Source organism: Calliphora vicina, chromosome 2 (assembly GCF_958450345.1).
Source record: "Calliphora vicina chromosome 2, idCalVici1.1, whole genome shotgun sequence".
Lineage (NCBI taxonomy): Eukaryota > Metazoa > Arthropoda > Insecta > Diptera > Calliphoridae > Calliphora > Calliphora vicina.
In genome coordinates, this window is record NC_088781.1 from 121,733,926 (window position 1) to 121,760,352 (window position 26,427).

General features: G+C 33.2%; 2 protein-coding genes and 1 pseudogene across 2 annotated transcripts; 1 reads left to right on the forward strand and 2 right to left on the reverse strand.

The window, feature by feature from the left end:
• Window positions 1-8,717: 8,717 nt before the first annotated feature.
• Window positions 8,718-26,427, forward strand: part of LOC135950823 (mucin-2-like) — a 28,931-nt pseudogene continuing 11,221 nt past the window's right edge.
• Window positions 12,898-13,916, reverse strand: LOC135951420 (integumentary mucin C.1-like). Its single transcript, XM_065501068.1, has 2 exons — window positions 13,844-13,916; window positions 12,898-13,787 (listed from the first exon to the last, which is right to left on the reverse strand). Exons 1-2 carry the CDS (start codon window positions 13,857-13,859, stop codon window positions 12,946-12,948), a joined length of 858 nt encoding a protein of 285 aa, XP_065357140.1. The 5' UTR covers window positions 13,860-13,916; the 3' UTR covers window positions 12,898-12,945.
• Window positions 20,775-22,443, reverse strand: LOC135951418 (salivary glue protein Sgs-3-like). Its single transcript, XM_065501067.1, has 2 exons — window positions 22,388-22,443; window positions 20,775-22,321 (listed from the first exon to the last, which is right to left on the reverse strand). Exons 1-2 carry the CDS (start codon window positions 22,401-22,403, stop codon window positions 20,856-20,858), a joined length of 1,482 nt encoding a protein of 493 aa, XP_065357139.1. The 5' UTR covers window positions 22,404-22,443; the 3' UTR covers window positions 20,775-20,855.

Sequence of the window (26,427 nt, forward strand, 5' to 3'; positions counted from 1 at the left end):
AGTTCTAGTTCAGTTCTAGTTCTGGTTCAGTTCCAGTTCAGTTCTAGTTCAGTTCTAGTTCAGTTCTAGTTCAGTTCTAGTTCAGTTCTAGTTCAGTTCTAGTTCAGTTCTAGTTCAGTTCTAGTTCAGTTCTAGTTCAGTTCTAGTTCAGTTCTAGTTCAGTTCTAGTTCAGTTCTAGTTCAGTTCTAGTTCAGTTCTAGTTCAGTTCTAGTTCAGTTCTAGTTCAGTTCTAGTTCAGTTCTAGTTCAGTTCTAGTTCAGTTCTAGTTCAGTTCTAGTTCAGTTCTAGTTCAGTTCTAGTTCAGTTCTAGTTCAGTTCTAGTTCAGTTCTAGTTCAGTTCTAGTTCAGTTCTAGTTCAGTTCTAGTTCAGTTCTAGTTCAGTTCTAGTTCAGTTCTAGTTCAGTTCTAGTTCAGTTCTAGTTCAGTTCTAGTTCAGTTCTAGTTCAGTTCTAGTTCAGTTCTAGTTCAGTTCTAGTTCAGTTCTAGTTCAGTTCTAGTTCAGTTCTAGTTCAGTTCTAGTTCAGTTCTAGTTCAGTTCTAGTTCAGTTCTAGTTCAGTTCTAGTTCAGTTCTAGTTCAGTTCTAGTTCAGTTCTAGTTCAGTTCTAGTTCAGTTCTAGTTCAGTTCTAGTTCAGTTCTAGTTCAGTTCTAGTTCAGTTCTAGTTCAGTTCTAGTTCAGTTCTAGTTCAGTTCTAGTTCAGTTCTAGTTCAGTTCTAGTTCAGTTCTAGTTCAGTTCTAGTTCAGTTCTAGTTCAGTTCTAGTTCAGTTCTAGTTCAGTTCTAGTTCAGTTCTAGTTCAGTTCTAGTTCAGTTCTAGTTCAGTTCTAGTTCAGTTCTAGTTCAGTTCTAGTTCAGTTCTAGTTCAGTTCTAGTTCAGTTCTAGTTCAGTTCTAGTTCAGTTCTAGTTCAGTTCTAGTTCAGTTCTAGTTCAGTTCTAGTTCAGTTCTAGTTCAGTTCTAGTTCAGTTCTAGTTCAGTTCTAGTTCAGTTCTAGTTCAGTTCTAGTTCAGTTCTAGTTCAGTTCTAGTTCAGTTCTAGTTCAGTTCTAGTTCAGTTCTAGTTCAGTTCTAGTTCAGTTCTAGTTCAGTTCTAGTTCAGTTCTAGTTCAGTTCTAGTTCAGTTCTAGTTCAGTTCTAGTTCAGTTCTAGTTCAGTTCTAGTTCAGTTCTAGTTCAGTTCTAGTTCAGTTCTAGTTCAGTTCTAGTTCAGTTCTAGTTCAGTTCTAGTTCAGTTCTAGTTCAGTTCTAGTTCAGTTCTAGTTCAGTTCTAGTTCAGTTCTAGTTCAGTTCTAGTTCAGTTCTAGTTCAGTTCTAGTTCAGTTCTAGTTCAGTTCTAGTTCAGTTCTAGTTCAGTTCTAGTTCAGTTCTAGTTCAGTTCTAGTTCAGTTCTAGTTCAGTTCTAGTTCAGTTCTAGTTCAGTTCTAGTTCAGTTCTAGTTCAGTTCTAGTTCAGTTCTAGTTCAGTTCTAGTTCAGTTCTAGTTCAGTTCTAGTTCAGTTCTAGTTCAGTTCTAGTTCAGTTCTAGTTCAGTTCTAGTTCAGTTCTAGTTCAGTTCTAGTTCAGTTCTAGTTCAGTTCTAGTTCAGTTCTAGTTCAGTTCTAGTTCAGTTCTAGTTCAGTTCTAGTTCAGTTCTAGTTCAGTTCTAGTTCAGTTCTAGTTCAGTTCTAGTTCAGTTCTAGTTCAGTTCTAGTTCAGTTCTAGTTCAGTTCTAGTTCAGTTCTAGTTCAGTTCTAGTTCAGTTCTAGTTCAGTTCTAGTTCAGTTCTAGTTCAGTTCTAGTTCAGTTCTAGTTCAGTTCTAGTTCAGTTCTAGTTCAGTTCTAGTTCAGTTCTAGTTCAGTTCTAGTTCAGTTCTAGTTCAGTTCTAGTTCAGTTCTAGTTCAGTTCTAGTTCAGTTCTAGTTCAGTTCTAGTTCAGTTCTAGTTCAGTTCTAGTTCAGTTCTAGTTCAGTTCTAGTTCAGTTCTAGTTCAGTTCTAGTTCAGTTCTAGTTCAGTTCTAGTTCAGTTCTAGTTCAGTTCTAGTTCAGTTCTAGTTCAGTTCTAGTTCAGTTCTAGTTCAGTTCTAGTTCAGTTCTAGTTCAGGTTCTAGTTCAGGTTCTAGTTCAGTTCTAGTTCAGTTCTAGTTCAGTTCTAGTTCAGTTCTAGTTCAGTTCTAGTTCAGTTCTAGTTCAGTTCTAGTTCAGTTCTAGTTCAGTTCTAGTTCAGTTCTAGTTCAGTTCTAGTTCAGTTCTAGTTCAGTTCTAGTTCAGTTCTAGTTCAGTTCTAGTTCAGTTCTAGTTCAGTTCTAGTTCAGTTCTAGTTCAGTTCTAGTTCAGTTCTAGTTCAGTTCTAGTTCAGTTCTAGTTCAGTTCTAGTTCAGTTCTAGTTCAGTTCTAGTTCAGTTCTAGTTCAGTTCTAGTTCAGTTCTAGTTCAGTTCTAGTTCAGTTCTAGTTCAGTTCTAGTTCAGTTCTAGTTCAGTTCTAGTTCAGTTCTAGTTCAGTTCTAGTTCAGTTCTAGTTCAGTTCTAGTTCAGTTCTAGTTCAGTTCTAGTTCAGTTCTAGTTCAGTTCTAGTTCAGTTCTAGTTCAGTTCTAGTTCAGTTCTAGTTCAGTTCTAGTTCAGTTCTAGTTCAGTTCTAGTTCAGTTCTAGTTCAGTTCTAGTTCAGTTCTAGTTCAGTTCTAGTTCAGTTCTAGTTCAGTTCTAGTTCAGTTCTAGTTCAGTTCTAGTTCAGTTCTAGTTCAGTTCTAGTTCAGTTCTAGTTCAGTTCTAGTTCAGTTCTAGTTCAGTTCTAGTTCAGTTCTAGTTCAGTTCTAGTTCAGTTCTAGTTCAGTTCTAGTTCAGTTCTAGTTCAGTTCTAGTTCAGTTCTAGTTCAGTTCTAGTTCAGTTCTAGTTCAGTTCTAGTTCAGTTCTAGTTCAGTTCTAGTTCAGTTCTAGTTCAGTTCTAGTTCAGTTCTAGTTCAGTTCTAGTTCAGTTCTAGTTCAGTTCTAGTTCAGTTCTAGTTCAGTTCTAGTTCAGTTCTAGTTCAGTTCTAGTTCAGTTCTAGTTCAGTTCTAGTTCAGTTCTAGTTCAGTTCTAGTTCAGTTCTAGTTCAGTTCTAGTTCAGTTCTAGTTCAGTTCTAGTTCAGTTCTAGTTCAGTTCTAGTTCAGTTCTAGTTCAGTTCTAGTTCAGTTCTAGTTCAGTTCTAGTTCAGTTCTAGTTCAGTTCTAGTTCAGTTCTAGTTCAGTTCTAGTTCAGTTCTAGTTCAGTTCTAGTTCAGTTCTAGTTCAGTTCTAGTTCAGTTCTAGTTCAGTTCTAGTTCAGTTCTAGTTCAGTTCTAGTTCAGTTCTAGTTCAGTTCTAGTTCAGTTCTAGTTCAGTTCTAGTTCAGTTCTAGTTCAGTTCTAGTTCAGTTCTAGTTCAGTTCTAGTTCAGTTCTAGTTCAGTTCTAGTTCAGTTCTAGTTCAGTTCTAGTTCAGTTCTAGTTCAGTTCTAGTTCAGTTCTAGTTCAGTTCTAGTTCAGTTCTAGTTCAGTTCTAGTTCAGTTCTAGTTCAGTTCTAGTTCAGTTCTAGTTCAGTTCTAGTTCAGTTCTAGTTCAGTTCTAGTTCAGTTCTAGTTCAGTTCTAGTTCAGTTCTAGTTCAGTTCTAGTTCAGTTCTAGTTCAGTTCTAGTTCAGTTCTAGTTCAGTTCTAGTTCAGTTCTAGTTCAGTTCTAGTTCAGTTCTAGTTCAGTTCTAGTTCAGTTCTAGTTCAGTTCTAGTTCAGTTCTAGTTCAGTTCTAGTTCAGTTCTAGTTCAGTTCTAGTTCAGTTCTAGTTCAGTTCTAGTTCAGTTCTAGTTCAGTTCTAGTTCAGTTCTAGTTCAGTTCTAGTTCAGTTCTAGTTCAGTTCTAGTTCAGTTCTAGTTCAGTTCTAGTTCAGTTCTAGTTCAGTTCTAGTTCAGTTCTAGTTCAGTTCTAGTTCAGTTCTAGTTCAGTTCTAGTTCAGTTCTAGTTCAGTTCTAGTTCAGTTCTAGTTCAGTTCTAGTTCAGTTCTAGTTCAGTTCTAGTTCAGTTCTAGTTCAGTTCTAGTTCAGTTCTAGTTCAGTTCTAGTTCAGTTCTAGTTCAGTTCTAGTTCAGTTCTAGTTCAGTTCTAGTTCAGTTCTAGTTCAGTTCTAGTTCAGTTCTAGTTCAGTTCTAGTTCAGTTCTAGTTCAGTTCTAGTTCAGTTCTAGTTCAGTTCTAGTTCAGTTCTAGTTCAGTTCTCGTTCAGTTCTAGTTCAGTTCTAGTTCAGTTCTAGTTCAGTTCTAGTTCAGTTCAGTTCCCTTACCTAATGAATACACATGTAATTGCACTAATACACCAGCAATATACCTGAAGCTCACGTGTATGTTCTCTAAAATTGGTGGCATTCAGATGTTGTATAAATTTGTAAACATTTATATTGCATGTAAATAATGTATAACATTTAAATGCATATAACTGCATATGTATACATATAAAAAGCATAACTATTTGATGCTATATGCAGCTCATATTGCCCTATAAATACTGTACATTTGGGTTTATATAAATACTTATGTACTCGTATTTATATGCAAGTGTTGCGTTACTAGGTGATGACGGCAATAGTGTTGATATTCCTGTTGACAATGATTGTGAGGATGATAAAGTTTCATGTTTTTAGTTTTATTTCGAAACCTTGCTCTGGATATTTAGAATTTTATAAACAATTCTGTTTTATTTTGTTTTGGAAAACATGTGATAAATTCTAAAATATTTGTTTGCTGTTGTAAACAGTGGTTGATAAAAAGAAGATAGTTAGCAAAAGTATCTTGCTTTAGCTTTTTCAAACATAACATTTTTGGTTCTAACTGTAAATGTACTGGCACAAGTACGTTTGTATTGCCCCACTATTACACAGGCATGTTTGGCTATGTATGCATTTGGTACGATATCTAATTAATTAAACAATTGTAAAATTCCTTTGATAAATTAACATCACCATGTGGTGACACTTTGTGACCACTCAAATTACAATTCAAAATGGCTGCAATTGCAAGTGACAGTCTTATGCAAATGCATAAATATTGTTGCCAAATGCTGGGTGGCATAAACTGGTGTTAGTGGCGATAATAATGATAATGATGATGCTGATGATTATGATAACTATTGTGATAAAGTTGCAGCTGAATGGGGAATATACATATAGATAGATGTATGTATGTATTTTTAATGATGATGACGATGATTATAATGATAAGTAGTTCTTAGTTATTGGGTAATTGTAGGGAGTATTAGTTGGTTATGGCCATAACCACTTATGGAGTTTTTAAGTTTTGGATCGGTTTATTGTAGTATTGCTATTGGGAGAGAGCATGTGTTATTTTATTGTGTTATTTAAGAAATTTAATTAGTTAGATATAATGGAAATGTGATCTTTAAAAGTTTTACATTTTGAAACGGGTTTTCCTTCCAATGTTACATTTTAATTTTTAACAAGAATCGACCCTCAAACATAAAATTAAACATATAACTGAGTGAGGAAATACAAATTTGGGGCTTTCGGCTTTATTATACCCTACATTAAGAGTGGCAAGGGTAGATACATATAAGTTTTTCATTGCATTTGTAATTTCTACATGTCCTTCTGTCCGTCCGTATGTTGAAATTATCTTTCCGCAGCCTCGAAATAACAAACATATATGATTTATACATCAATATATCCGCTATAGACTCTGTATCTCGGAAACTATTCGAGATATTGTAACGAAATTTAATATGGCTGGAACTGAGCTGGTTTTGAGTTGATTTGTAGTTTTTTAGTTTCGTAAGCCGAATACCGGCTCCTCAAATTTGCTCACTTCGGGTGTCATATATATATTTTTTTTTTATATCGTCAAAAATATAAAGAGGCCTTAAGAAGAGCAACAAAAACTACGCTGTGTAGGGATATTTAGTTCAAGAGATATTTAGGTTTATTTAATTTTGTTTAAATTTTTTCTAAAATATCAGCTATAAAATTCTGAATAAAATAAAAACAAATTGTTAAACGAATAACCAGATTTTGATGAGACCAAGGTGAAATAAATACACTGGTGCATATTCCTGTAAACGAACCTAATTTTTATACCCTACACCACCATAGTGGGGAGGGTATTATGCGTTTGTGCAGATGTTTGTAACGCCCAAAAATATTAGTCTAACACCCACCTTAAAGTATACCGATCGACTTAGAATAACTTTCTGAGTCGATTAAGCGATGTCCGTCCGTCCGTCCGTCTGGTTGGCTGGCTGGCTGTCCATGTAAACCTTGTGCGCAGAGTACAGGTCGCAATTTTTAAGATATGTCGATGAAATTTGATACATACTATTTTTTCGGCTCAAGGACCAAGCCTATTGAAACTGGCTGAAATCGGTCCATTATTTCACCTAGCCCCCTTACAAATGTCCTCCCGAAATTGGACTTTATCGGTCATAAATGTTTAATTTATTTATGTATCTCCACAAATTCCGCTCCAAATAAGTTTTATATACACAAAATTCATGTCACCAAATTTTGTTAAGATCGGTCCATAATTAGTCATAGCTCCCATATAGACCCGCTTCCAAAAATCACTTTAACGTGCATAAATCGCTTAAAAATGTTGGTAAACACACAAAATTCAACATAGTTAACTTTAATATACACATAAATCACACGACCTAATTTCATGGTGATCGGTCCATAATTGGTCATAGCCCCCATATAAGGCCCACTTCCGAAAATCACCCAAAAATATAAATTATTTCAATTTTAAAAGAAACATTTTTTTTGCTCTTTTACTTAGTGTAGGGTATTATATGGTCGGGCTTGACCGACCATACTTTCTTACTTGTTTTCTGTATTTTTGTTATATCTTTGTTGTTCTCATCCAAAAGCAAAATTTAACTTTTTTAATGAGAGACAAGTTAACAGTACTTTTGAAAGTTGTTTGACTTAATTATACGATCAAATGTTCAAATGTCGTATAAACGTAGACGTGAAATTTGTTTTTAAAAAAGCTACCAAAAATAAAATATCAATTTTAGTTTTTTTTTCAACCAAAGGTACTTTTCTAATAGTAACATCTCAATTTACTGCAACCTTTTCTATTTGAATCAATAAATTTCATTACTTTTAAAGATGCCCAAGGGAACTTTTTTGTCCGATCAACAAAAGATTAAAATTAAATTTTTTCACGACCAAGGATGTTCCAATATAGAAATTGGACGTAAAGTCGATCGTTCGGAAAGTGTGGGGCGAAATTTATTGAAGAAAGGTCAAAATTATGGAGTTCGCAAACCTACAAAGGGAAATATAAAACTAACAAGAAGACAACTTAATCTAATAAAACAAGAAGCAACCCGCAACAAATTGAATTCAACACAAATAAAGAATAAATTGAATCTTCCAGTGACTTCCACACACGTTGCACACATTTTACGAAACGATGAAAACATAAAATGGAAAAAGCCGAAAACATAAATGGAAAATCGTCTAAAATTCGCAAGAAAATATATGAAGTGGACACATGAAGTAATTTTCTCTGACGAAAAAAAATTAATTTAGACGGTCCTGACTCATACTCATGTTATTGGCACGATTTGAGATCAAACGATGTTCGGATGTCAAAACGTAATTTCGGTGGTGACAGTGTTATGGTTTGGGCGGTGTTTTCTGCAGTTGGCAAGTCGAAAATATGTTTTGTTCCAACAAAAATTAATAGTGCGATTTATAACGAACTGTTGGAAGATGCTCTTCTCTCATTTATGGATGAAAACATAGATGAAGATTACATATTCCAACAAGATAATGCTGCAATCCATGTTTCTAAGCAATCGAAATCTTTTTTAATGAATGAAGCATTTCTCTGTTGGATTGGCCGGCTTGTAGTCCGAACTTAAACCCAATCCCCAATGTGGGGATACATGGCCCGTAAAGTTTATGCAAATAATGCCCAGAAAGCGTAATGACTGCCAAATGAAAGCGTAATGACTGTGACAGAGCTGAAACTAAGAATTAAACAAGTCTGGAAGGAAATTGATTCCGATCTGCTTAAAAATTAGTGGAGTCAATGCCAGACCGTATTTTTGAAACAATAATACCCTTAAAAATGGCTGTTAATCTCTAAAATTATGTAAAAAAAATAAATAAAGAACAAATGAGTTTTTTTTGTAAACAATATTGTATGTGAAGTCTTAACTAATTGAATAAACAAATTTGGTGCCCCCTAAATATGTACTTGTTCACTTTTTAAAATTTTTTAAAAAGAAAGTAGTATGCGTTTATAGGAATATGCACCAGTGATGGAGAAGTGGGAAGAAAAGTTGTGCAGCGGTTGATGGGAGGCATTAAAATAGAAGACAGATAATTTATTCGAAATAAAGACATATAAACTTCCCATTATATATTTCTTAAAGCCTAATAAATTATCTTTAGTTTCAAGTATAAAATGTTCACATATGTTGTTTCTTTTAAAATTTATGGCCGCTTTAATCCGTCTCCCTAAAGTGGAGATACCGAAGTTTTTTAAAAAATCAGCAATATCAAAAATGCTGCTGAATTTTTCCACATCTGGCAATTTTAAAAATGAAATGATAAAACTTTATTCTGCCTTCACATGGATGCTCAATTTGTATATTAAATATTTTAACAAAAACACATGCTGATACAATATCAAGATAACCGATCAGTCATTAAAATAATTACAAACTTCGTCGTTTCTCTTATATAAATGAAGGTAAATTTCTGCAAAACACACACAGTCGTTACCTAAAACTTGTGATCTAACAATTTGAATAACATGAAAACGTTCTTAGGTGAGTAGTGAGTGCAAAAATGCTAAATTCTGTAAAACATTTTATTTTTCTTTAACCTTCAGTTATATCAGCACTGCTGCTGGGTGTGACAATTTCTGCCAGTCAGCCGGCATCACAGAACAATAACCAAATTGCCAAGTATTTATGTCGTTCCCGTAGTGATGGCTTTCAAATGCTGGTACCCGGTAGTGCCTCTCAATACTATGAATGCAAGAGCGGTAAAACTCTGCTAAATACATGTCCCAAATACTATGATCCTGTAAAAAAGCAATGTGTCTTAAAGGATCCAGGCTATTTAGAGAATACAAGCAAAACATTAAATTGTGAAGGGCCATGTTGTGGCGTTGCGGATGGTGGTTATGCTGTGGATCCTAAAAATCAGGCTAAATATTATTTGTGCAAAAATAATTGTGTGGCTGAGGAGAAGGTTTGTCCAAATGATCAAATGTTTGATTTGATAAAAATGAAATGTGGCACACCAGCGAATTGCCCTAACTGTAAACCAACTAAACCACCATGCACTACAACCACATGTACAACAACAAAAGCTCCATGCACAACAACAACCACATGCAAACCTACAACTACACCTTGTACTACAACAAAAGCTCCTTGCACGACAACAACCACATGTAAACCTACAACTACACCTTGTACTACAACAACTTGCACTACAACTACTTGTACCACAACAACATGTACCACAACTACTTGTACAACGACTACCTGTACCACAACTACTTGCACCACAACAACTTGTACCACAACTACTTGTACAACGACTACCTGTACCACAACTACTTGTACAACAACTACCTGTACCACAACTACTTGCACCACAACAACCTGTACCACAACTACTTGTACCACAACTACTTGTACAACGACTACCTGTACCACAACTACTTGTACAACGACTACCTGTACCACAACTACTTGTACCACAACAACTTGTACCACAACTACATGTACCACAACTACTTGTACCACAACTACTTGTACCACAACAACATGTACCACAACCACATGTACCACAACTACTTGTACCACAACTACTTGTACCACAACTACATGTACCACAACTACATGTACCACAACTACATGTACCACAACCACATGTACCACAACCACTTGTACAACAACAACATGCACCACAACTACTTGTACCACAACTTCGTGTACCACAACTACATGTACCACAACCACATGTACTACAACCACTTGTACAACAACAACATGCACCACAACTACCTGTACCAATGAAATACCAACTCCTACTACAAAAACTACTACTACATTGAAAACCACTACTCCGAATACTAATACTACATTGAAAACTACTATTACGAAAACTACTACTACATTGAAAACTATTACTCCGAAACCATCCACAGTTAAGACTACGCAAAAACCCAAAGCTACATCTGATTCCGCTGAACGTATTAAACTGCAAAAGAATATCGACAATTATATGAGCATTGCCTGCAGTGACAAACCTAATGGCTACTTATTGGCTTCCTTGAGAAGTTGCAACGAATACTATATTTGCAATAATGGTGCAGCCATGCGCGTTAGTTGTGGCAACAAATATTTCAATGCCTTCTTAGGTATTTGCGATTTACCCGAAAACACTAAATGCATACAATCTCACTATTATCTGCTCTAAATGAATGGTAAACTTTAAAAATTTTATTAAATATAATGAATTTAACTGAGACTACTTAAATTTAAAAAAAATCCGTGTTTTTACTTCATTAGATATATTTTAACAATGTGGCTAAAATAATTGGCAAAAATTAAAAACTTTGTGTATTTTGGCCAATAGAATGTCTTGTCTATGAGAGTTTTTCGAAATCATTGTGGAAATAATATCCAAGCGATGAGGGTTGGTAATTGTGTCTTATCCATTTCTCAATGAAGAATTTAAAAAATTTGTATGGCCTAGACATTAAAGGCAGAAACAATATTATAATAAACGTACAAAAAATACAAAAAAACAATTTAGAAAACGGACCCTTCAGCAGTGTCGCCTTAAACTTGGGCATCTCACACATTTAAAATTTATATTGGACACAATATCTAACCGATTTTATATGAAAATGGTAAACTTGGCTTCCTACAAAAGAGTTCCTTAGGGAACTTGTGAAGCTTTTACATTTTATTTTTTTTAATGTAAAGGGGTTTAGAAAACGGACCCTTCAGCAGTGTCGCCTTAAACTTGGGCATCTCACACATGTAAAATTTCTAAACGCTTGCGAATTTTTTGTGCTTTTTCCAAAACCAAAGATTTGATGTTATTCTTATGCCTATAAAAACATAATGGCGTGTGCTACATCTTTTACAAAATTTATATTGGACACAATATCTAACCGATTTTATATGAACTTGTGAAGCTTTTACATTTTGTTTTTTTAAATGTATAGGGGTTTCCCTATATTTGATTAAAATTTGGAATTTAGGTTAAAGGCCTGTTTCACGATGTCGAAAGAAAAATGATTCGAAAAAATGTTTATGAAAACTATTCGAAAGAATTTTAAAAACTGAGTGTTTTTCATACAAATTTGTTCGACTCATTTTACTTTCGACATCGCACAGTGGTATGAGAATAAAAAAAGATAGAAATAAATCTGTAACTTCTAAACCCTTACGCCGATTTGAATGAAATTTCACATGCGCAAAGAGGAAGTGTAGTCGAGTTTAAGTTTTGAATTTGGACCTCATGCGCCCACCAGGAGCGGGAGCAAATTAGGACAACTCGGGTATGTTCAATTTTTAAAATGATCCTATTTCTGTTTACCTGGCACTGTTATTTACATTCATAAAAATGTTATTATGTTGGCAACAAGCTTTTTTATGAATTTCTATGTTAGGTAAATTCTCAGCGAGTTGTTTAGTTTTCCCTAATTTATTTGACACGTAAAAAACACAAGGTAGACATGTTATATACCAATGGATAGAGGATTTTGTCTACTTTTTAATAATGTATATAACTTTGGACAATTAAAAAATTCATGGAATACTTTTTTGAAAAATAAAAATGCTTTTTATTGAATTTTGCATAGATACAAAATTTTCAAATTGAAATAAAATTTTTATTTATGAATATTTTTTAATGAAATCTCACAGTTATGTAGATTTTTCTATTTAAAATGGAAAAATAAAAACAAATTTTGAAATTTGTAATCAAGTATCCCGCAATTCCCAAAAAAATCTTGAAAAATCCCAAAAATGGGATTTTTTCGTTTTTTGGCTATAATATCCATACCAGGGGCGGGGTTATCGGAACCCTTTACAAAATAATTAAGAACTTACTGGGCCATCTAAAATAGGTTACTATATTTTGATATCGAGTATGCGATTTGAGAATTTTTGCCCTAAATTTGAATTTTACATAAAAAATAGGCATTTTTAGAATGGACCAAATCCTGTCGGTATCAAACATTATAAATGTATTTTTCATTTAAAATATTTGCCGTAAAGTTAGCTTTTCAAAAAGTATAAACTCATTATACATCCTCTTAGAAAATTTTTAGATAACTTAAAAAGAATAAAAGTACTTTTGTCCTAAAAAAATTGCGAAAAATCGCCTTTTTTTTAATTTTTTATATTCAAATGCATGTAACTTTGGACTTAGTCCTTCATTCTTTATTTGATATATAGATCTATTGTTAACCCTATAAAAGAAAAATGGATAAAATCGGAGAATATTTGGCACCACGGTCACCAAAAAACTGGTGTAGGGTGGATAAAAATGTTGAAAATTAAATTTTCAAATGCGAATATCTCCTAAGCTATAAGAGATAATAAATAGCTACTATGAGGTTTTGTGTAGTGCTCGGATAGAGAGGAGGAGATTCTGTATGTGGAGGAGATTCTGTATGTGTAATTTTTTTTAAATCGGAACACAAACGAAGAAATAGGATCATTTTAAAAATTTAACATACCCGAGGTGTCCTATGAGGTCCAAATTCAAAACTTAAACTCATTCAAATCGGCGTAAGGGTTTATACGTTACAGATTTATTTCCCTCTTTTTTTATTGTCTGCGTTTAAACCTGCCGCGTTTAAACCTTCGTTGATATGATTGACCTTATTCGCCAATTAAAACAAAAGTTAATAGAAGTTATATTTCAGTTTATTTTAAGGAATTTATAGCAACACTATATTTTAATAGCATTAACAGGGAGGGGGTGTTGTAATGCAAGTGGTTGTGGTACAGGGTGTAGTTGTTGTGGTACAGGGTGTAGTTGTTGTGGTACAGGGTGTTGTGGTACAAGTAGTTGTGGTACAAGTTGTTGTGGTACAGGGTGTTGTGGTACAAGTTGTTGTGGTACAAGTTGTTGTTGTACAAGTTGTTGTAGTACAAGTAGTTGTGGTACAAGTAGTTGTGGTACATGTAGTTGTGGTACAAGTGGTTGTGGTACAAGTTGTTGTGGTACAAGTAGTTGTGGTACAAGTGGTTGTGGTACAAGTTGTTGTGGTACAAGTAGTTGTGGTACAAGGAGCTTTAGTTGTAGAACATGTTGTTGTAATACAAGGAGCTTTTGTTGTGGTACAAGGAGCCTTGGTTGTTACACAAGGTTTATTTGAATTTGTCGATGGTTCAGCACATACCAATTTCACCAAATCAAACTCTTGGCCGTCTTTGCACTGAAGTGTATTTTCCTTATCATTATTTTTACACAAATAGTAAACTGCAGGGTTTTTGGGATCCACAGCGTAACCACCATCGCTAATGCCAGAGCAAGGATGCTTGTTATCACGTGCTTTCGTATCAGTCGGCACACAGCCAGGATTATTGTAAACGCATTGCTTTTTCGTAAAATCGTAGAAACGTGGACAGGTTTTCAGTTGGGTTTTTCCACCTAAACATTCGTAATACTGATCACAGACTCCTGGTACAATTGCCTGAAAACCATCGGGCCTGGAACGGCATAAGTACTTGACATTTAAGGCATTATTCGGTTTTGCCGCTTGACTGGATGTAATGGCAAAGGCCAGTAAAAGACAGGCTGCAACTAAAAACGAAATATTGTTAATAATTTTACTTAGTTTTTTTTCGAATTTTATTTACCTATTTTTGAGTTCATGATATTCTTAACGTTTACTCAAGAACCTCTAGTTTATTTAAGTTATTATTTGGTTATATTTCCTTTGTTTTTATACCTAAAATTATAAATGTAATTATTTTAATTTGTTATCAGTTAGCGCACTATACATATATCAAATCTATGATGTAGTGATTGATATTAGATGTATGTAAGCGATAAGAAACCATTAAATAAATCAGATTTTAATCAAAATTCTAATAAAATGTGTTTGTTTGATAGTTATCTTTTATTATTATTATTAATTTTATTATTTGTTTTGAGGAAGATATAATTGTTTCCGTTGGTAGATATTACAACTTTAAACATGGATGGTTAACAAAACTAACGCGAAAACAGTTAGCTAAAATTGCCAAGAAAGGAACAACGTTGTTTAAATACTCAATCAGGGTGTCTTATTTTAGATTTAGTATCGCTTCTTAGGTTGACACGAGCCACATTGATGTTCATTGGAAATACAAATATAAAAATAAAGCAGCTGCTATCTAAAATGTGCCTTTTTTGACGACAAACTCTTCAATTAGAACGGCTGATATTTAAATAAAATAATAAAGAAATAATGAAAATTTGTTTTGATTCTAATACACGATAAATTACGATTAACAAGTAACAAGGTAAAGTTGGCCAAGCCCTATACACTCATAAAAAACCTTGTCAATTTCAATAGTGCTCATCAAAATTTGATTTTTAAGGAAAGCACACTTAAGAATATTGTAGTGTGTATTAGAAAGTAGTAAATTCACCCATTTTAAACATTTTTCATAATTCAATTTTGACCACGTATTTTTATACCCTCCACCACCATAAGTGGTGAATGAGGGTATATATAAGTTTGTCATTCCGTGTGTAACGAGATCCAACAAAAAATATATATTATTGATCCTTATGATATTCTAAGTCGATTGAGCCATGTCCGTCCGTCTGTCCGTCTGTGTAAAACACGCTCACGTCCAAAATACGCAAACAAACTTAGTAGAGTTGCAAGAAAAATTTTTATTATTGTCCTAAGCAGTTTGGTGTTGAAAATCAGCGAAATCGATACAGTGGAACCAAAGTTATAAATTAAAATGGGGGACAACCTCAAAAAAAAAATTGATAATTTTCATATATTTTTGATCATTTTTGTAAATATATTGCAGTTAATATCATAAAATTTTGTACTCGTTACTTTCATGATAAAAGGACTAACTCTGGTGAAAATTATAAGAATCGGTCCATGATTTCTCCTAGCCCTCATACAAATTTCTTCCCGAAATATGATTATATGGTCTATAAATGCCTACAGAATAGGAATATCCACAGGAAATTCAGCAAAAATAAGTTTCGTGGTAAAGGAAATTATATTACAAAATTTTTCGTGGATCGGCCCATATTTGACCATAGCCCCCATATAAAGTACACTTCCGAAAATCTCTTAAATAAGCGTAAATCTTATTAATGTCGCTATCAAGTTGAAATTCGACATGAATAATCCCCATATATACCAAAATCGCTGTAACTAATTCTATGAAGATCGGCCGATAATTGTTATAGCTCCCATTAAGGTGGACCTTATTTTTTTATTTTCGATTTTCCAAAAACGAAGGGCAGTTTTGTGTGAGGTTAGGATAAAAAAAAATCTGAAAAAAATTTGAGCTCGATCGGTTAAAAATTGGCGTGCCGCACGAGGGTCAAAGTTCGAGAGAACGAAATTATGGGTAAATGGATAGAAAAAGGTGCATAACTACTCAGGAGTCACCCGTAGGTAGGTAAAATGTATGAGCAACCCCCATTATTTTCGTACCCCCAATATTTTTCTAGAACAAACATACCCCCTATCTCCAACCGTTCAGGGGGTCCCCATACAAAACAACTGAATTTTCACGAAAATTTTCCAATATAGAAAAAAAATATATACAATTACTATTACAATAAAATAAATTAGTTTATTGATGTTATTTATGAATAATTATGTTATGCTATATTAAATTTCTTTTTTCAAAACTCGGATATTTTTTGCGATAATCACCGACAACTTGAATCAAATATTGCTTTTCCTCTTCGTTCCTGCACAATATTTTATTGTAGTCCTCCATCATTTTCACGCCTCTTTCAGCGGTGTCGTTTACTACGTGAATTTTTTCAACAATTTTTAGTGCTTGCTGATAATCTTCGCGCTGTGGCCACGTTTCCGGCGGATATCGTATAAATTCATGCGGCAAGTTGAAGCGTAGAAAAAAGTTTATAGTTTTCACAGTTACGAAAGCGCTCAAGTCATTCGACAAAAATTGCTCAGTTACTTCTGCAAAATTAACCGCAATTTTTTTCATGCTTCGGATAGGTCCTTCATCATATTCTTCTCCAGTTTCTTCATCTTTTTCAAGTTGAACTTCCTTGTCTTTTTCTTCAAGGATTTCTTTTCCATCATATATGCACATAATTGCCAACATTTTTCGTTTTATGTCACACGAAACATCTGAATCAAAGTAGGCGGTAGCTATAGCCTCCTCCGCCAGATACCACAAATGTCTGATAAACGTTGTTACCATTACTTTTGACAAATTCTTATCCAAGTCTGCATATGAGTGAAGTGCTTTCAAAAAGTTGAAGTCCTTATTGGGCGCTTTGACAGCTTCAGTACAGCGATACCAGACTTTCACGTACAGACGAACAATAAACACACAGACATCTCGAATTCCATCCAATTGTGACTTTGCCAGTTTAAATTGGACTCTGAACATAAATATTTTCAGTGAATAAATTACTTTAGACATCCATCGTGCGTGGTGAATAGGTATGAGTTCTTTAAACTTATTTTCGCCAAAATCGCCTCCAAGGAATAAAACAACCAGTTCCAATAGTTCCTTATAGTCGTTACGACGTTGTCTTTTCTGTAGTTGGACCATGCTAAAAGTAATGATGTCATCTGGAGCAGTAATTAATTTCGAAGCAACGATTTAATACCAAATTTGATACGTTGTGACCAAGACCTTCAGCTACTGCGGTCATTAAATGCATTGCATTTCGGTCAGATATCATGCATTTATCCAAAGCAGAAACGATCCGTTCATTGATAAATAACTGTGTTCCTCTTTTAACAACTTCCGAAGCCGACGGTAGAGCGTCCACTTCCAATTCCATTCCACCAGCGCCAACATTGCCTGACGATTCGGTAGATGATGTGAATTGCACTGTACCCATTGCTAAGGTATTAATTTTAGTAGTTGCTCGAAATCGCCGTTCATCTGCCTCTTCTCGTTCTAATTTTCGTTTTTCAATGCCTACAAGAGCCATGTCAATGCCAATCATGCTGCCTGGGCGGCCTTTTTTCCTCTGTGCAAGCAAAAACTTTTTATCCTCCTCTATTTTAATCGTGGTGAGTGCATTAACATGAGCAATATCGAAGAGATCGTCTAATTCTTCGACAAACTTATCCTCTTTTACTTTATGCGACGTTCCTCCTCTTGTTGAGCTCTTGTTCACTTCTGGTACAGCTTCTCAATTTGCTTTATGACCGAAGACTTGTCTCGGGTCGGAATTCGTGCTTTATTCCAGAAAAGGAGCACTTCGTTTGCAGCCATTGTTGTACTTTTTCGCACTTCCAATTTTAGTGTACGAGTGTGAAAAAAAAATACTCCAAGAACTTCTTTTTTAGACGGCAATTTTGATCCCAACAGCTGCGGAATAACATATTCAATCAAATAAATGTTATGCTGTTGCGATCTCAAATTAATTTTTGTCGTTGATGATGCCATTGCAATTCAAATGCGAACCTGTTCTATTGAAAAATTTAATTTTTAGGTTTTAGTTTTAATTGTTTTATTTCTTTGTACTCACTTTTTCCAGAACTACTGTTAGTTTTAATTTAAATGAAGAATTATTCACTTTCACAGCTCATAAATTTACAGCTTTAAAATTTTCGTGAAAATTCAGTTTTTTTGTATGGGGAGCCCCTGAACGGTTGGAGATAGGGGGTATGTGTGTTCTAGAAAAATATTGGGGATACGAAAATAATGGGGGTTGCTCATATATTTTACCTACCTAGGGGTGACTCCTGAGTAGTTATGCACCTTTTTCTATCCATTTACCACCAATTTCGTTCTCACTAACTTTGACCCCCGTGCGGCACGCCAATTTTTAACCGATCGAGCTGAAATTTTTTTCAGATTTTTTTTTATCCTAACCTCACACAAAACTGCCCTTCGTTTTTGAAACAGATGAGTTTTAAATTTTCATACATTGGGGGTCCACCTTAAGCTCCCATATAAGGACCACTTCCGAAAAACACAATAACCTACATAAATATCTAAAAAATATAAATATCAAAACAAAATGTCACACACATCCATAGTTTATATTTAGAAATCATACTACTAGGTTTTGTGAATATCGGTCCATATTTGAACATAGCTCCCATATAAGGTCCACTTCCAAAAATCAGTTAAGTACTCATAAATCTCTTACAAATACATTTATCATGTTAAAATTCGACAAAAATTATACTCATATCTATAGATATCACTGTACCAAATTTTATGCAGATTTGCCGATAATTGGTCATAGCTCCCCTATAAGGCCCATTTCCTTAAAAATTATTAAAAACATATCGATATCAAAATTAAATTACGCACAGATCCAGTAATTTGTATCCAGTAATCATACTTCTGGATTTTTTGAATATCGGTACATATTTAACCGTAGCTCCCATATAAGGTCCACTCCCGCAAATCACTAAAATCCTCATAAATTTCTTACAAATATAGTTATCAGGTTGAAATTCAAAACAATTTTATTCAACATATACAAAAATCGATGTACCAAATTTTATGATGATAGGCCCATAATTGGTCATATCCTCCATATAAGAACCACTTCAGGAAAACACATTAACCTGCACAAATATCTAAAAAATTGTATCCAAAAATCGTACTACAATATTTTTTAAATATTGATCCATAATTCGGCATAGCTCCCATATAAGGTCCACTCTTGTTAATAGCGTTGTTTATATGAAATTCTATAAAAATAGCCCTCAAATACTTAGGACCATAATAGGTCATATTATCCATATATTAAACCAAAATAGTACACAGATCAGTAATTTGTATTCAAAAATCGTACTGCTGAATTTTGAAAATATAGGTCCATAATTGGTCACAGCTCACATATAAATACATAAAAATCACTTTAAAATATTTTATGACAATCGAATCGTAAAAGGTCATAGCTCCCATATAAGTCCAACAACCTAATATTTTGAAATTTGTCTAAATATATTTGTATACCCTTTTTATACCCTTCACCTTCGTGAGAAGGGTATATATAAGTTTATCATTCCGTTTGTAATTTCTACATATTTCATTTCCGACCCTATAAAGTATATATATTCTGGATCCTTATAGATAGCGGAATCGATTAAGCCATGTCCGTCTGTCTGTCCGTCTGTCTGTCTGTTGAAATCAATTTTCTGAAGACCCCAGATATCTTCGGGATCCAAATCTTCAATAATTCTGTCAGACATGCTTTCGAGAAGTTTTCTATTTAAAATCAGCAAAATCGGTCCATAAATAACGGAGATATGAGCAAAAAACCGGGACAAGCTCGATTTTTAACCTATTTTTTATCTATATCTGGATTACTCAGTCATTAATATAGACAATATGGATATCTAATGATAGATATTTCAAAGTCCATTGCAACGATGTAGATAAGGCTATAGTAAGTTGGACCTACAATGGGTCAAAATCGGGAAAAATATTTTTTAACCCGAATTATTTTTTTCATCAATTTTTTAAAAAAAAAGAAAAATTTAAAAATTTTTTTTAAAAATAATTAAAAAAAAATTTAAAAAAAAAAATTTGGAAAAACAATTAATAAAAAAAATTAAATTTTGTTTACCTAAAAATATTTAAACAAATTTATTTTAAAGTATAATTTGGTAAAGGGTATATAAGATTCGGCACAGCCGAATATAGCTCTCTTACTTGTTTATACTCTTTTGCTTCACTTGAGGTTAAAAAGGAAAAATGTTGACCCAAACGTATTAACTAATTATTAATTATATGAATTGTTAAATTTCATACATTCTAATAGGAATTTCAATTATAAACTACTGAATTAGATACAATTTTTTGTACATTTGAAATAAAATATCTTCTGCGTAAACTAGTCTTTCTAGCAATTGTTATATTATTTCAGTTGTTATTACCATCATATTTAAGTGGATGGTATTTAAGATTCGGCACGGCCGAATATAGTACTCTTACTTGTTTTAATTTTGCTAGTTTCTCTTTTTAGATTTTTAGAAATGTATGGCCTACGGATGGTCGAATTTTTTTCTAAAGTATCATCTAAGTAGATTTGTGTTAAAATTCTGAAATATATACCCTTTTCTTTAGTTTGAATTGCCCAAATGCGTGTTGCTAATGAGATATTTTAAAGGGGTACTTTTCTAATACTTGTGTATTTTGGTAACTACAATTTTCTCCGTTTTTCCCGTATTTGTTACTTTTTGTTACAGGTTAAAAAATATCCTATGTACGCTTCCAAGTAAGTATATATTTTTTCGAATTTAAATAAAATCGGTGCAGCTTTTTAGGAATGATTGAGAAGCAAATATATAATTTGTTAGCTTTGTGAGAAAATGTTATGAAAGTTTGAATCTTAATACAAAACGTTAAAATAAGTTAAAGTATACTGCTGCTTTAAAAGTCAAAATATTGTATATTTTTATGGAAATATTAAATCATATTGTTAGTAAGTAATAAAACTGTATTAACTGTTTACTAAACTACTTAAAACAAAGGATTGCAGAATTTTTTTTGTGTCTTCTGTAAGTTATCACCTTTGCACACTAAGCTATCATTATAATAAATTTTGTAGTTATTAAAAAAAAATGTAATATTTAATATATGATAATTTATTAATTTTTTAACTCGTATAATACATCATTCTCATCTCAATTAATTTTTTCAACATTTATTTAAGTGATAATTGTTTTCAAACTAAACGAGCTTGAATGCAGCCAGTATTACTGGGTAAATCACAATAGCCCTTCTTGACATTGAAATATTTCTTGCCGCAGGATACCGGCAAGGCGATATTATTGCGACAAATGTAATAGTCATTGCATTTCGTTAAAGATGGTAATAAGAAACCTTCTGGTTTAGCTATGCATCCATAGTTAATATAGTCCTCAATTTCTTCTTTGGTCATTTTTGAGGGCAAAACATATTTAGAGGGATCCTTCAATCCGCTATCGCTGCTGGGTGCATCAGCACTAGGTTTGTCGGCACAGGGTTTTTTAGGAGGAGCTTTCTTTGGCGCGCAAGTAGTTGTGGTACAGGGAGCCTTTGTTGTAGCGCATTTGGTAGTTGTACAGGGAGCCTTTGTTGTAGTGCAAGTGGTAGTTGTACAGGGAGCCTTTGTTGTAGTGCATGTAGTTGTTGTACAAGTAGTAGTTGTACAGGGAGCCTTTGTTGTAGAGCATGTAGTTGTTGTACAAGTAGTTGTGGTGCAAGTTGTTGTTGTGCAAGTTGTTGTGGTACAAGTTGTTGTGGTGCAAGTAGTTGTGGTACAAGTTGTTGTAGTACAAGTGGTTGTAGTACATGTAGTGGTGGTGCAAGTTGTTGTGGTACAAGTAGTTGTGGTGCAAGTTGTTGTTGTACAAGTTGTTGTAGTACAAGTGGTTGTAGTGCAAGTAGTTGTTGTGCAAGTAGTTGTGGTACATGTAGTTGTGGTACAAGGCGTTGTGGTGCAAGTTGTTGTGGTGCAAGTTGTTGTGGTACAAGTAGTTGTGGTACAAGTTGTTGTAGTACAAGTGGTTGTAGTACATGTAGTGGTGGTGCAAGTTGTTGTGGTGCAAGTTGTTGTGGTGAATGTTGTTGTGGTGCATGTTGTTGTAGTACAAGTAGTTGTGGTGCATGTTGTTGTGGTACACGTAGTTGTAGTGCATGTAGTGGTGGTGCAAGTTGTTGTGGTACAAGTTGTTGTGCTGCATGTTGTTGTAGTACAAGTAGTTGTGGTGCATGTTGTTGTGGTACACGTAGTTGTTGTAGTGCACGGTGCTTTTGCTGTAGTACATGTAGTGGTTGTGCATGGAGCTTTCGTTGTAGTACATGTTGTGGTTTTGCATGGAGCTTTTGTTGTAGTACATCTGGTGGTTGTGCATGGAGCTTTCGTTGTAGTACATTGTGGTTTAGCTACATCCCCACTTTCTTTCTGTGTATCCACATAAACAGGATTGTTATTAACACAAACTTTGTTAAAGGCATCAAAGAAATGACGACATTCCTTTATTTCTCCCTTTCCATCTTTACACTCAATGTATTCAGAAGGGCTGCCAGGTACCAGGGTTTTGAAGCCATCAGGATGCTGACGGCAAACATATTTGGCATATAAAGCTGTATCTAATGTGGCCGCTTGACATGACGATATGGCAAATGCCACCAACAAACAGGATACAACTGTAATATTAAAAATAAATTATGATTAAGTAAGATTTCATCAATATGTTAGATGTAAAAATTTACCTATTTTCGTGAGCATGGTATTCCAAAACTTTATTCAAGAACTTCTTAGTTGTAAGTGTTATACATTTGCTGAGAATCATTGATTTATATAGTATCAAACCATTTTGATAAATTATCATTCATTTAAAATGTTTGCATCAGATCTTGCTGCTGATTCTTGTTGGCATGTAAATGATAAGACATCTTTTTTGATTATTTAGCAGCTTCAGTTTCAACAGAATTGAGTCTTTTTGTTTTCTATTAATTTTTTAATGAATTAAAAAATTCATATCAGCTACATAATCGACAAGGTTTTTGTTGTATTCTACATTTTATCATATATTTAAATCTGAGTTCATTTTATAAAAAAAATTAAATTTTGTTAAACTTCCTTTTGAAGACAATAGGAGAAAGAAATTATAATTTAATTTCAATATCTTTAAGTTAATTGAAGAAATATGGTACAATTTTTTAACGGAATTCTTTAGTTTAATATTCGCAAAGAAATTTAAAATAATTACTTGTAATGTTTTCATATACAACTTTTGATGGTAATGTTCCTTGTGCACCCACCAGGCTCCTATATATTGTGAGTTGCTGAAATCTGGCCAGACGATCTCATGGAACCTGAACTGAATGAAACTGATTCGTTTTAAGCGAATAATTGCAGAATGATGAGAACTCTCGGCCACATTATGTAACTAACACCTGTTAAAAATCTATTTTCAATGAAGTGGTTGGGAAGTTTGGCCTCACCCGCCTTATAGTAAAGACCGTGCTCCGTCCAAATACTATTTGTTTCGGTCGATGTAGAACGCTCTCTCTTTGGGATACGTTTCACCTTAGAACAGAGTATCCGAAATTGGCTTGATTCGTTCTTGGCCTCCAAAGTTGAGCAGTTCTGTTGGCTTGGAATCCATATATTAAAGTGATTTCGGTCAAGCCCGACCATATAATACCCTACACTAAGTAAAAGAGCAAAAACATTTTTCTTTTAAAATTTCAATAATTTATATTCATGAGTGATTTTCGGAAGTGGGCCTTATATGGGAGCTATGACCAATTATGGACCGATCACAATGAAATTAGGTCGTGTGATTTATGTCTATATGAAAGTTTACTATGTTGAATTTTGTGAGTATACCAACATTTTTAAGCGATTTATGCACGTTAAAGTGATTTTCGGAAACGGGCCTATATGGGAGCTATGACTAATTATGGACCGATCGTAACAAAATTTGGTGACATGAATTTTGTATATATAAAACTTATTTGGAGCGAATTTTGTGTAGATACATGTATAAATTAAACATTTATGACCGATAAAGTCCAATTTCGGAAGGACATTTGTATGGGGGCTAGGTGAAATAATGGACCGATTTCAGCCAGTTTCAACAAGCTTGGTTCTTGGGCCGAAAAAATAATATGTACCAAATTTGATCGAAATACAGCACGGGCTCAATTTGCGCAACCGAAAGGAAATCGAGGTTGTTGCGATATTCGAAATGTTGCAATAAGCAACCACTATATACGCTATTATTTTTTATTCTTTTTTTAATAAAAACATGCAATTTAATTAACAAAAAGTATTTAATTCATTTATTAAACAAAACAAAGTAAAAATAAATGGTGTAAATAAATATAATATGTACTCGAATAAATAAAAAATATTTTAATAAAAAACAACTGTGAATAAACAGCCAAAATTCTTTATGAGAGCAGTGTCGTCGTGAAAATATTTTTAGGTGCCTATGATTTGGCAAATAGTTTTGAATTACGCTTCTGATTAAAAAAACAACCAGAATAAATAGAGAAGAGAATAGAATAACTTCTGAATAATATTACATATGAAAAAAAAAATAAAGTTGCACTTATCGCGACTGTTTTTTGAAAAAAGTTGCAGTTATAAAGACTCTAATATTAAAAAATATTCTGTTGCGCTAATCGGTCAGTTGCAATAATAGGTAGTTGCACAAATCGAGCCCGTACTGTATCTTCAAAATTGCGACCTGTACTCTGCGCACAAGGTTTACATGGACAGCCAGCCAGCCGACCAGACGGACGGACGGACATCGTTTGATCGACTCAGAAAGTGATTCTAAGTCGATCGGTATACTATATACTGGGTGTTAGACTAATATTTTTGGGCGTTACAAACATCTGCACAAACGCATAATACCCTCCCTACTATGCACATAGGTCTGGCGAACCACATTTTTTGGCCAAAACTCAAAACTCTTTTTCCTATATTTGTTGTTAGGGTGTAGTAGCAAACACTAAACAAAAAAGATAAACAAAAAAAATTAAATTATTAAAAACTTAAAAAAAATTATGTTTTTTGTTATTAATTGTATCATTTGTATGAATTTATGTATATAAGTGAATATTTTAGTTTTGGCCAAAAAAAGTGGGTCGCCAGACCTATGTGCTATGGTGGTGCAGAGTATAAATAATAGACAACACTTGTACATAACAAAATATTTTCTTTATTAAAATTGTGTTTGAATTTTTTTATAGAATCAAACAATTTTTTAAATGATTGAAAACATTTTTGTTTACTTTGAAACAAAAACAAATTTATAGTGAATTTTGACAAACAGCTGTAAAATAAAAATTCTTCGTTGAAAGCTGTATTTGTAAGTTAAAAGTAATGAAATATATTTGTTAAAAAAATAAATTCACACTAAAAAAATTAAAACAACATCACTTAAATCGGGTTTAGCAACATTTCCAATCATGTCCAAAATTCCACCGTTATTAGAATTATTGATTCTGAGTCAAATAACGAAATTTGTTTTGGGTTTTTTGTGCTTTAATGTTCAAAATATTATGAAATAGTCCCGCCCACCCAAAAGTAGGCGTGACCGAGAATAATTTTTTCGTCATTTTACTCAGAATCAATAACTCTAATAACGGTGAACTGTTGTGCGTTATTTGAATTTTTTTTTGTTGCTAAAAACGACATGAGACATGTATTATTATATAACTCATAAAAAACCTAAAAAAACTGCTTTAAATTAAAGTAACACAATATTTTTTCCAGTATGTAGACTTTCTTGGGCTACTGTATATTTTGAAAAGAAATATCAGAGGCTCAAAGTAATATTGGGACAAAACCAGAAATTTTTAAACTGAGTTTATTTAGCGCTACACAGATTTGTAGGCCTAGTTTTTATGTTTTTGTGTAGCTAACATAGTGATCATTGTTACCTCAACAGATTATATATTTATATTTGGGCAAAATAAAACTATAAATAATAATTCACAATAAGTTACAAAATGCAACACAAAGTAATAATGGGACATATGGCAACATCGTATTGTTTGCGTTTTATAACGGGACAATTTGCAAGCACATTATGTTTAGAAGTAACGAGAGTGTACTATAGCTTACTTTTGACAAGTTTAAAAAAAAATTAAAATATGGCGCCTCGAGGTCCACAAATATCGCCAGCAAACAGAAAATTGATTATAGAACATTCAAAGGCAGAAAAAACCACAGAAAAAATTATATTTCAATTCAAACATTTATCCCATATTGAACTGGTTTCAATTATTTCATAATTATATCAAGTATTCATTTGCTAAAAAACAAAATTTCTTGATATTTTCTATTGAATTTTGAATTTGATTATTTTGACAATTGAATATACAATTTTCGTTATTGGTTGAATTTCAAATACAAAAATTATTGAATAGATAATTTTCGTAATTGAAACACAAAAAATATTCAATAATTTTTGTATTTGAAATTCAACCAATAACGAAAATTGTATATTCAATTGTTAAAATAATCAAATTCAAAACTCAAAATTCAATAGAAAATATCAAGAAATTTTGTTTTTGAGCAAATGAATACTTGATTTAATTATGAAATAATTTAAACCAGTTCAATATGTGACAAATAATTGAATTGAAACGGTTTAAGAAAAATTTTTTTCTGTGGTTGTTTGATTTTGTGATTTTTGTGATAGATGGGACCTATAAAATATTCAATTGAATTTGTGAATTTTGTAATTGGATTTGTATTTTGGTTTTTTCTGTGCTGTAGTTGAAACTTT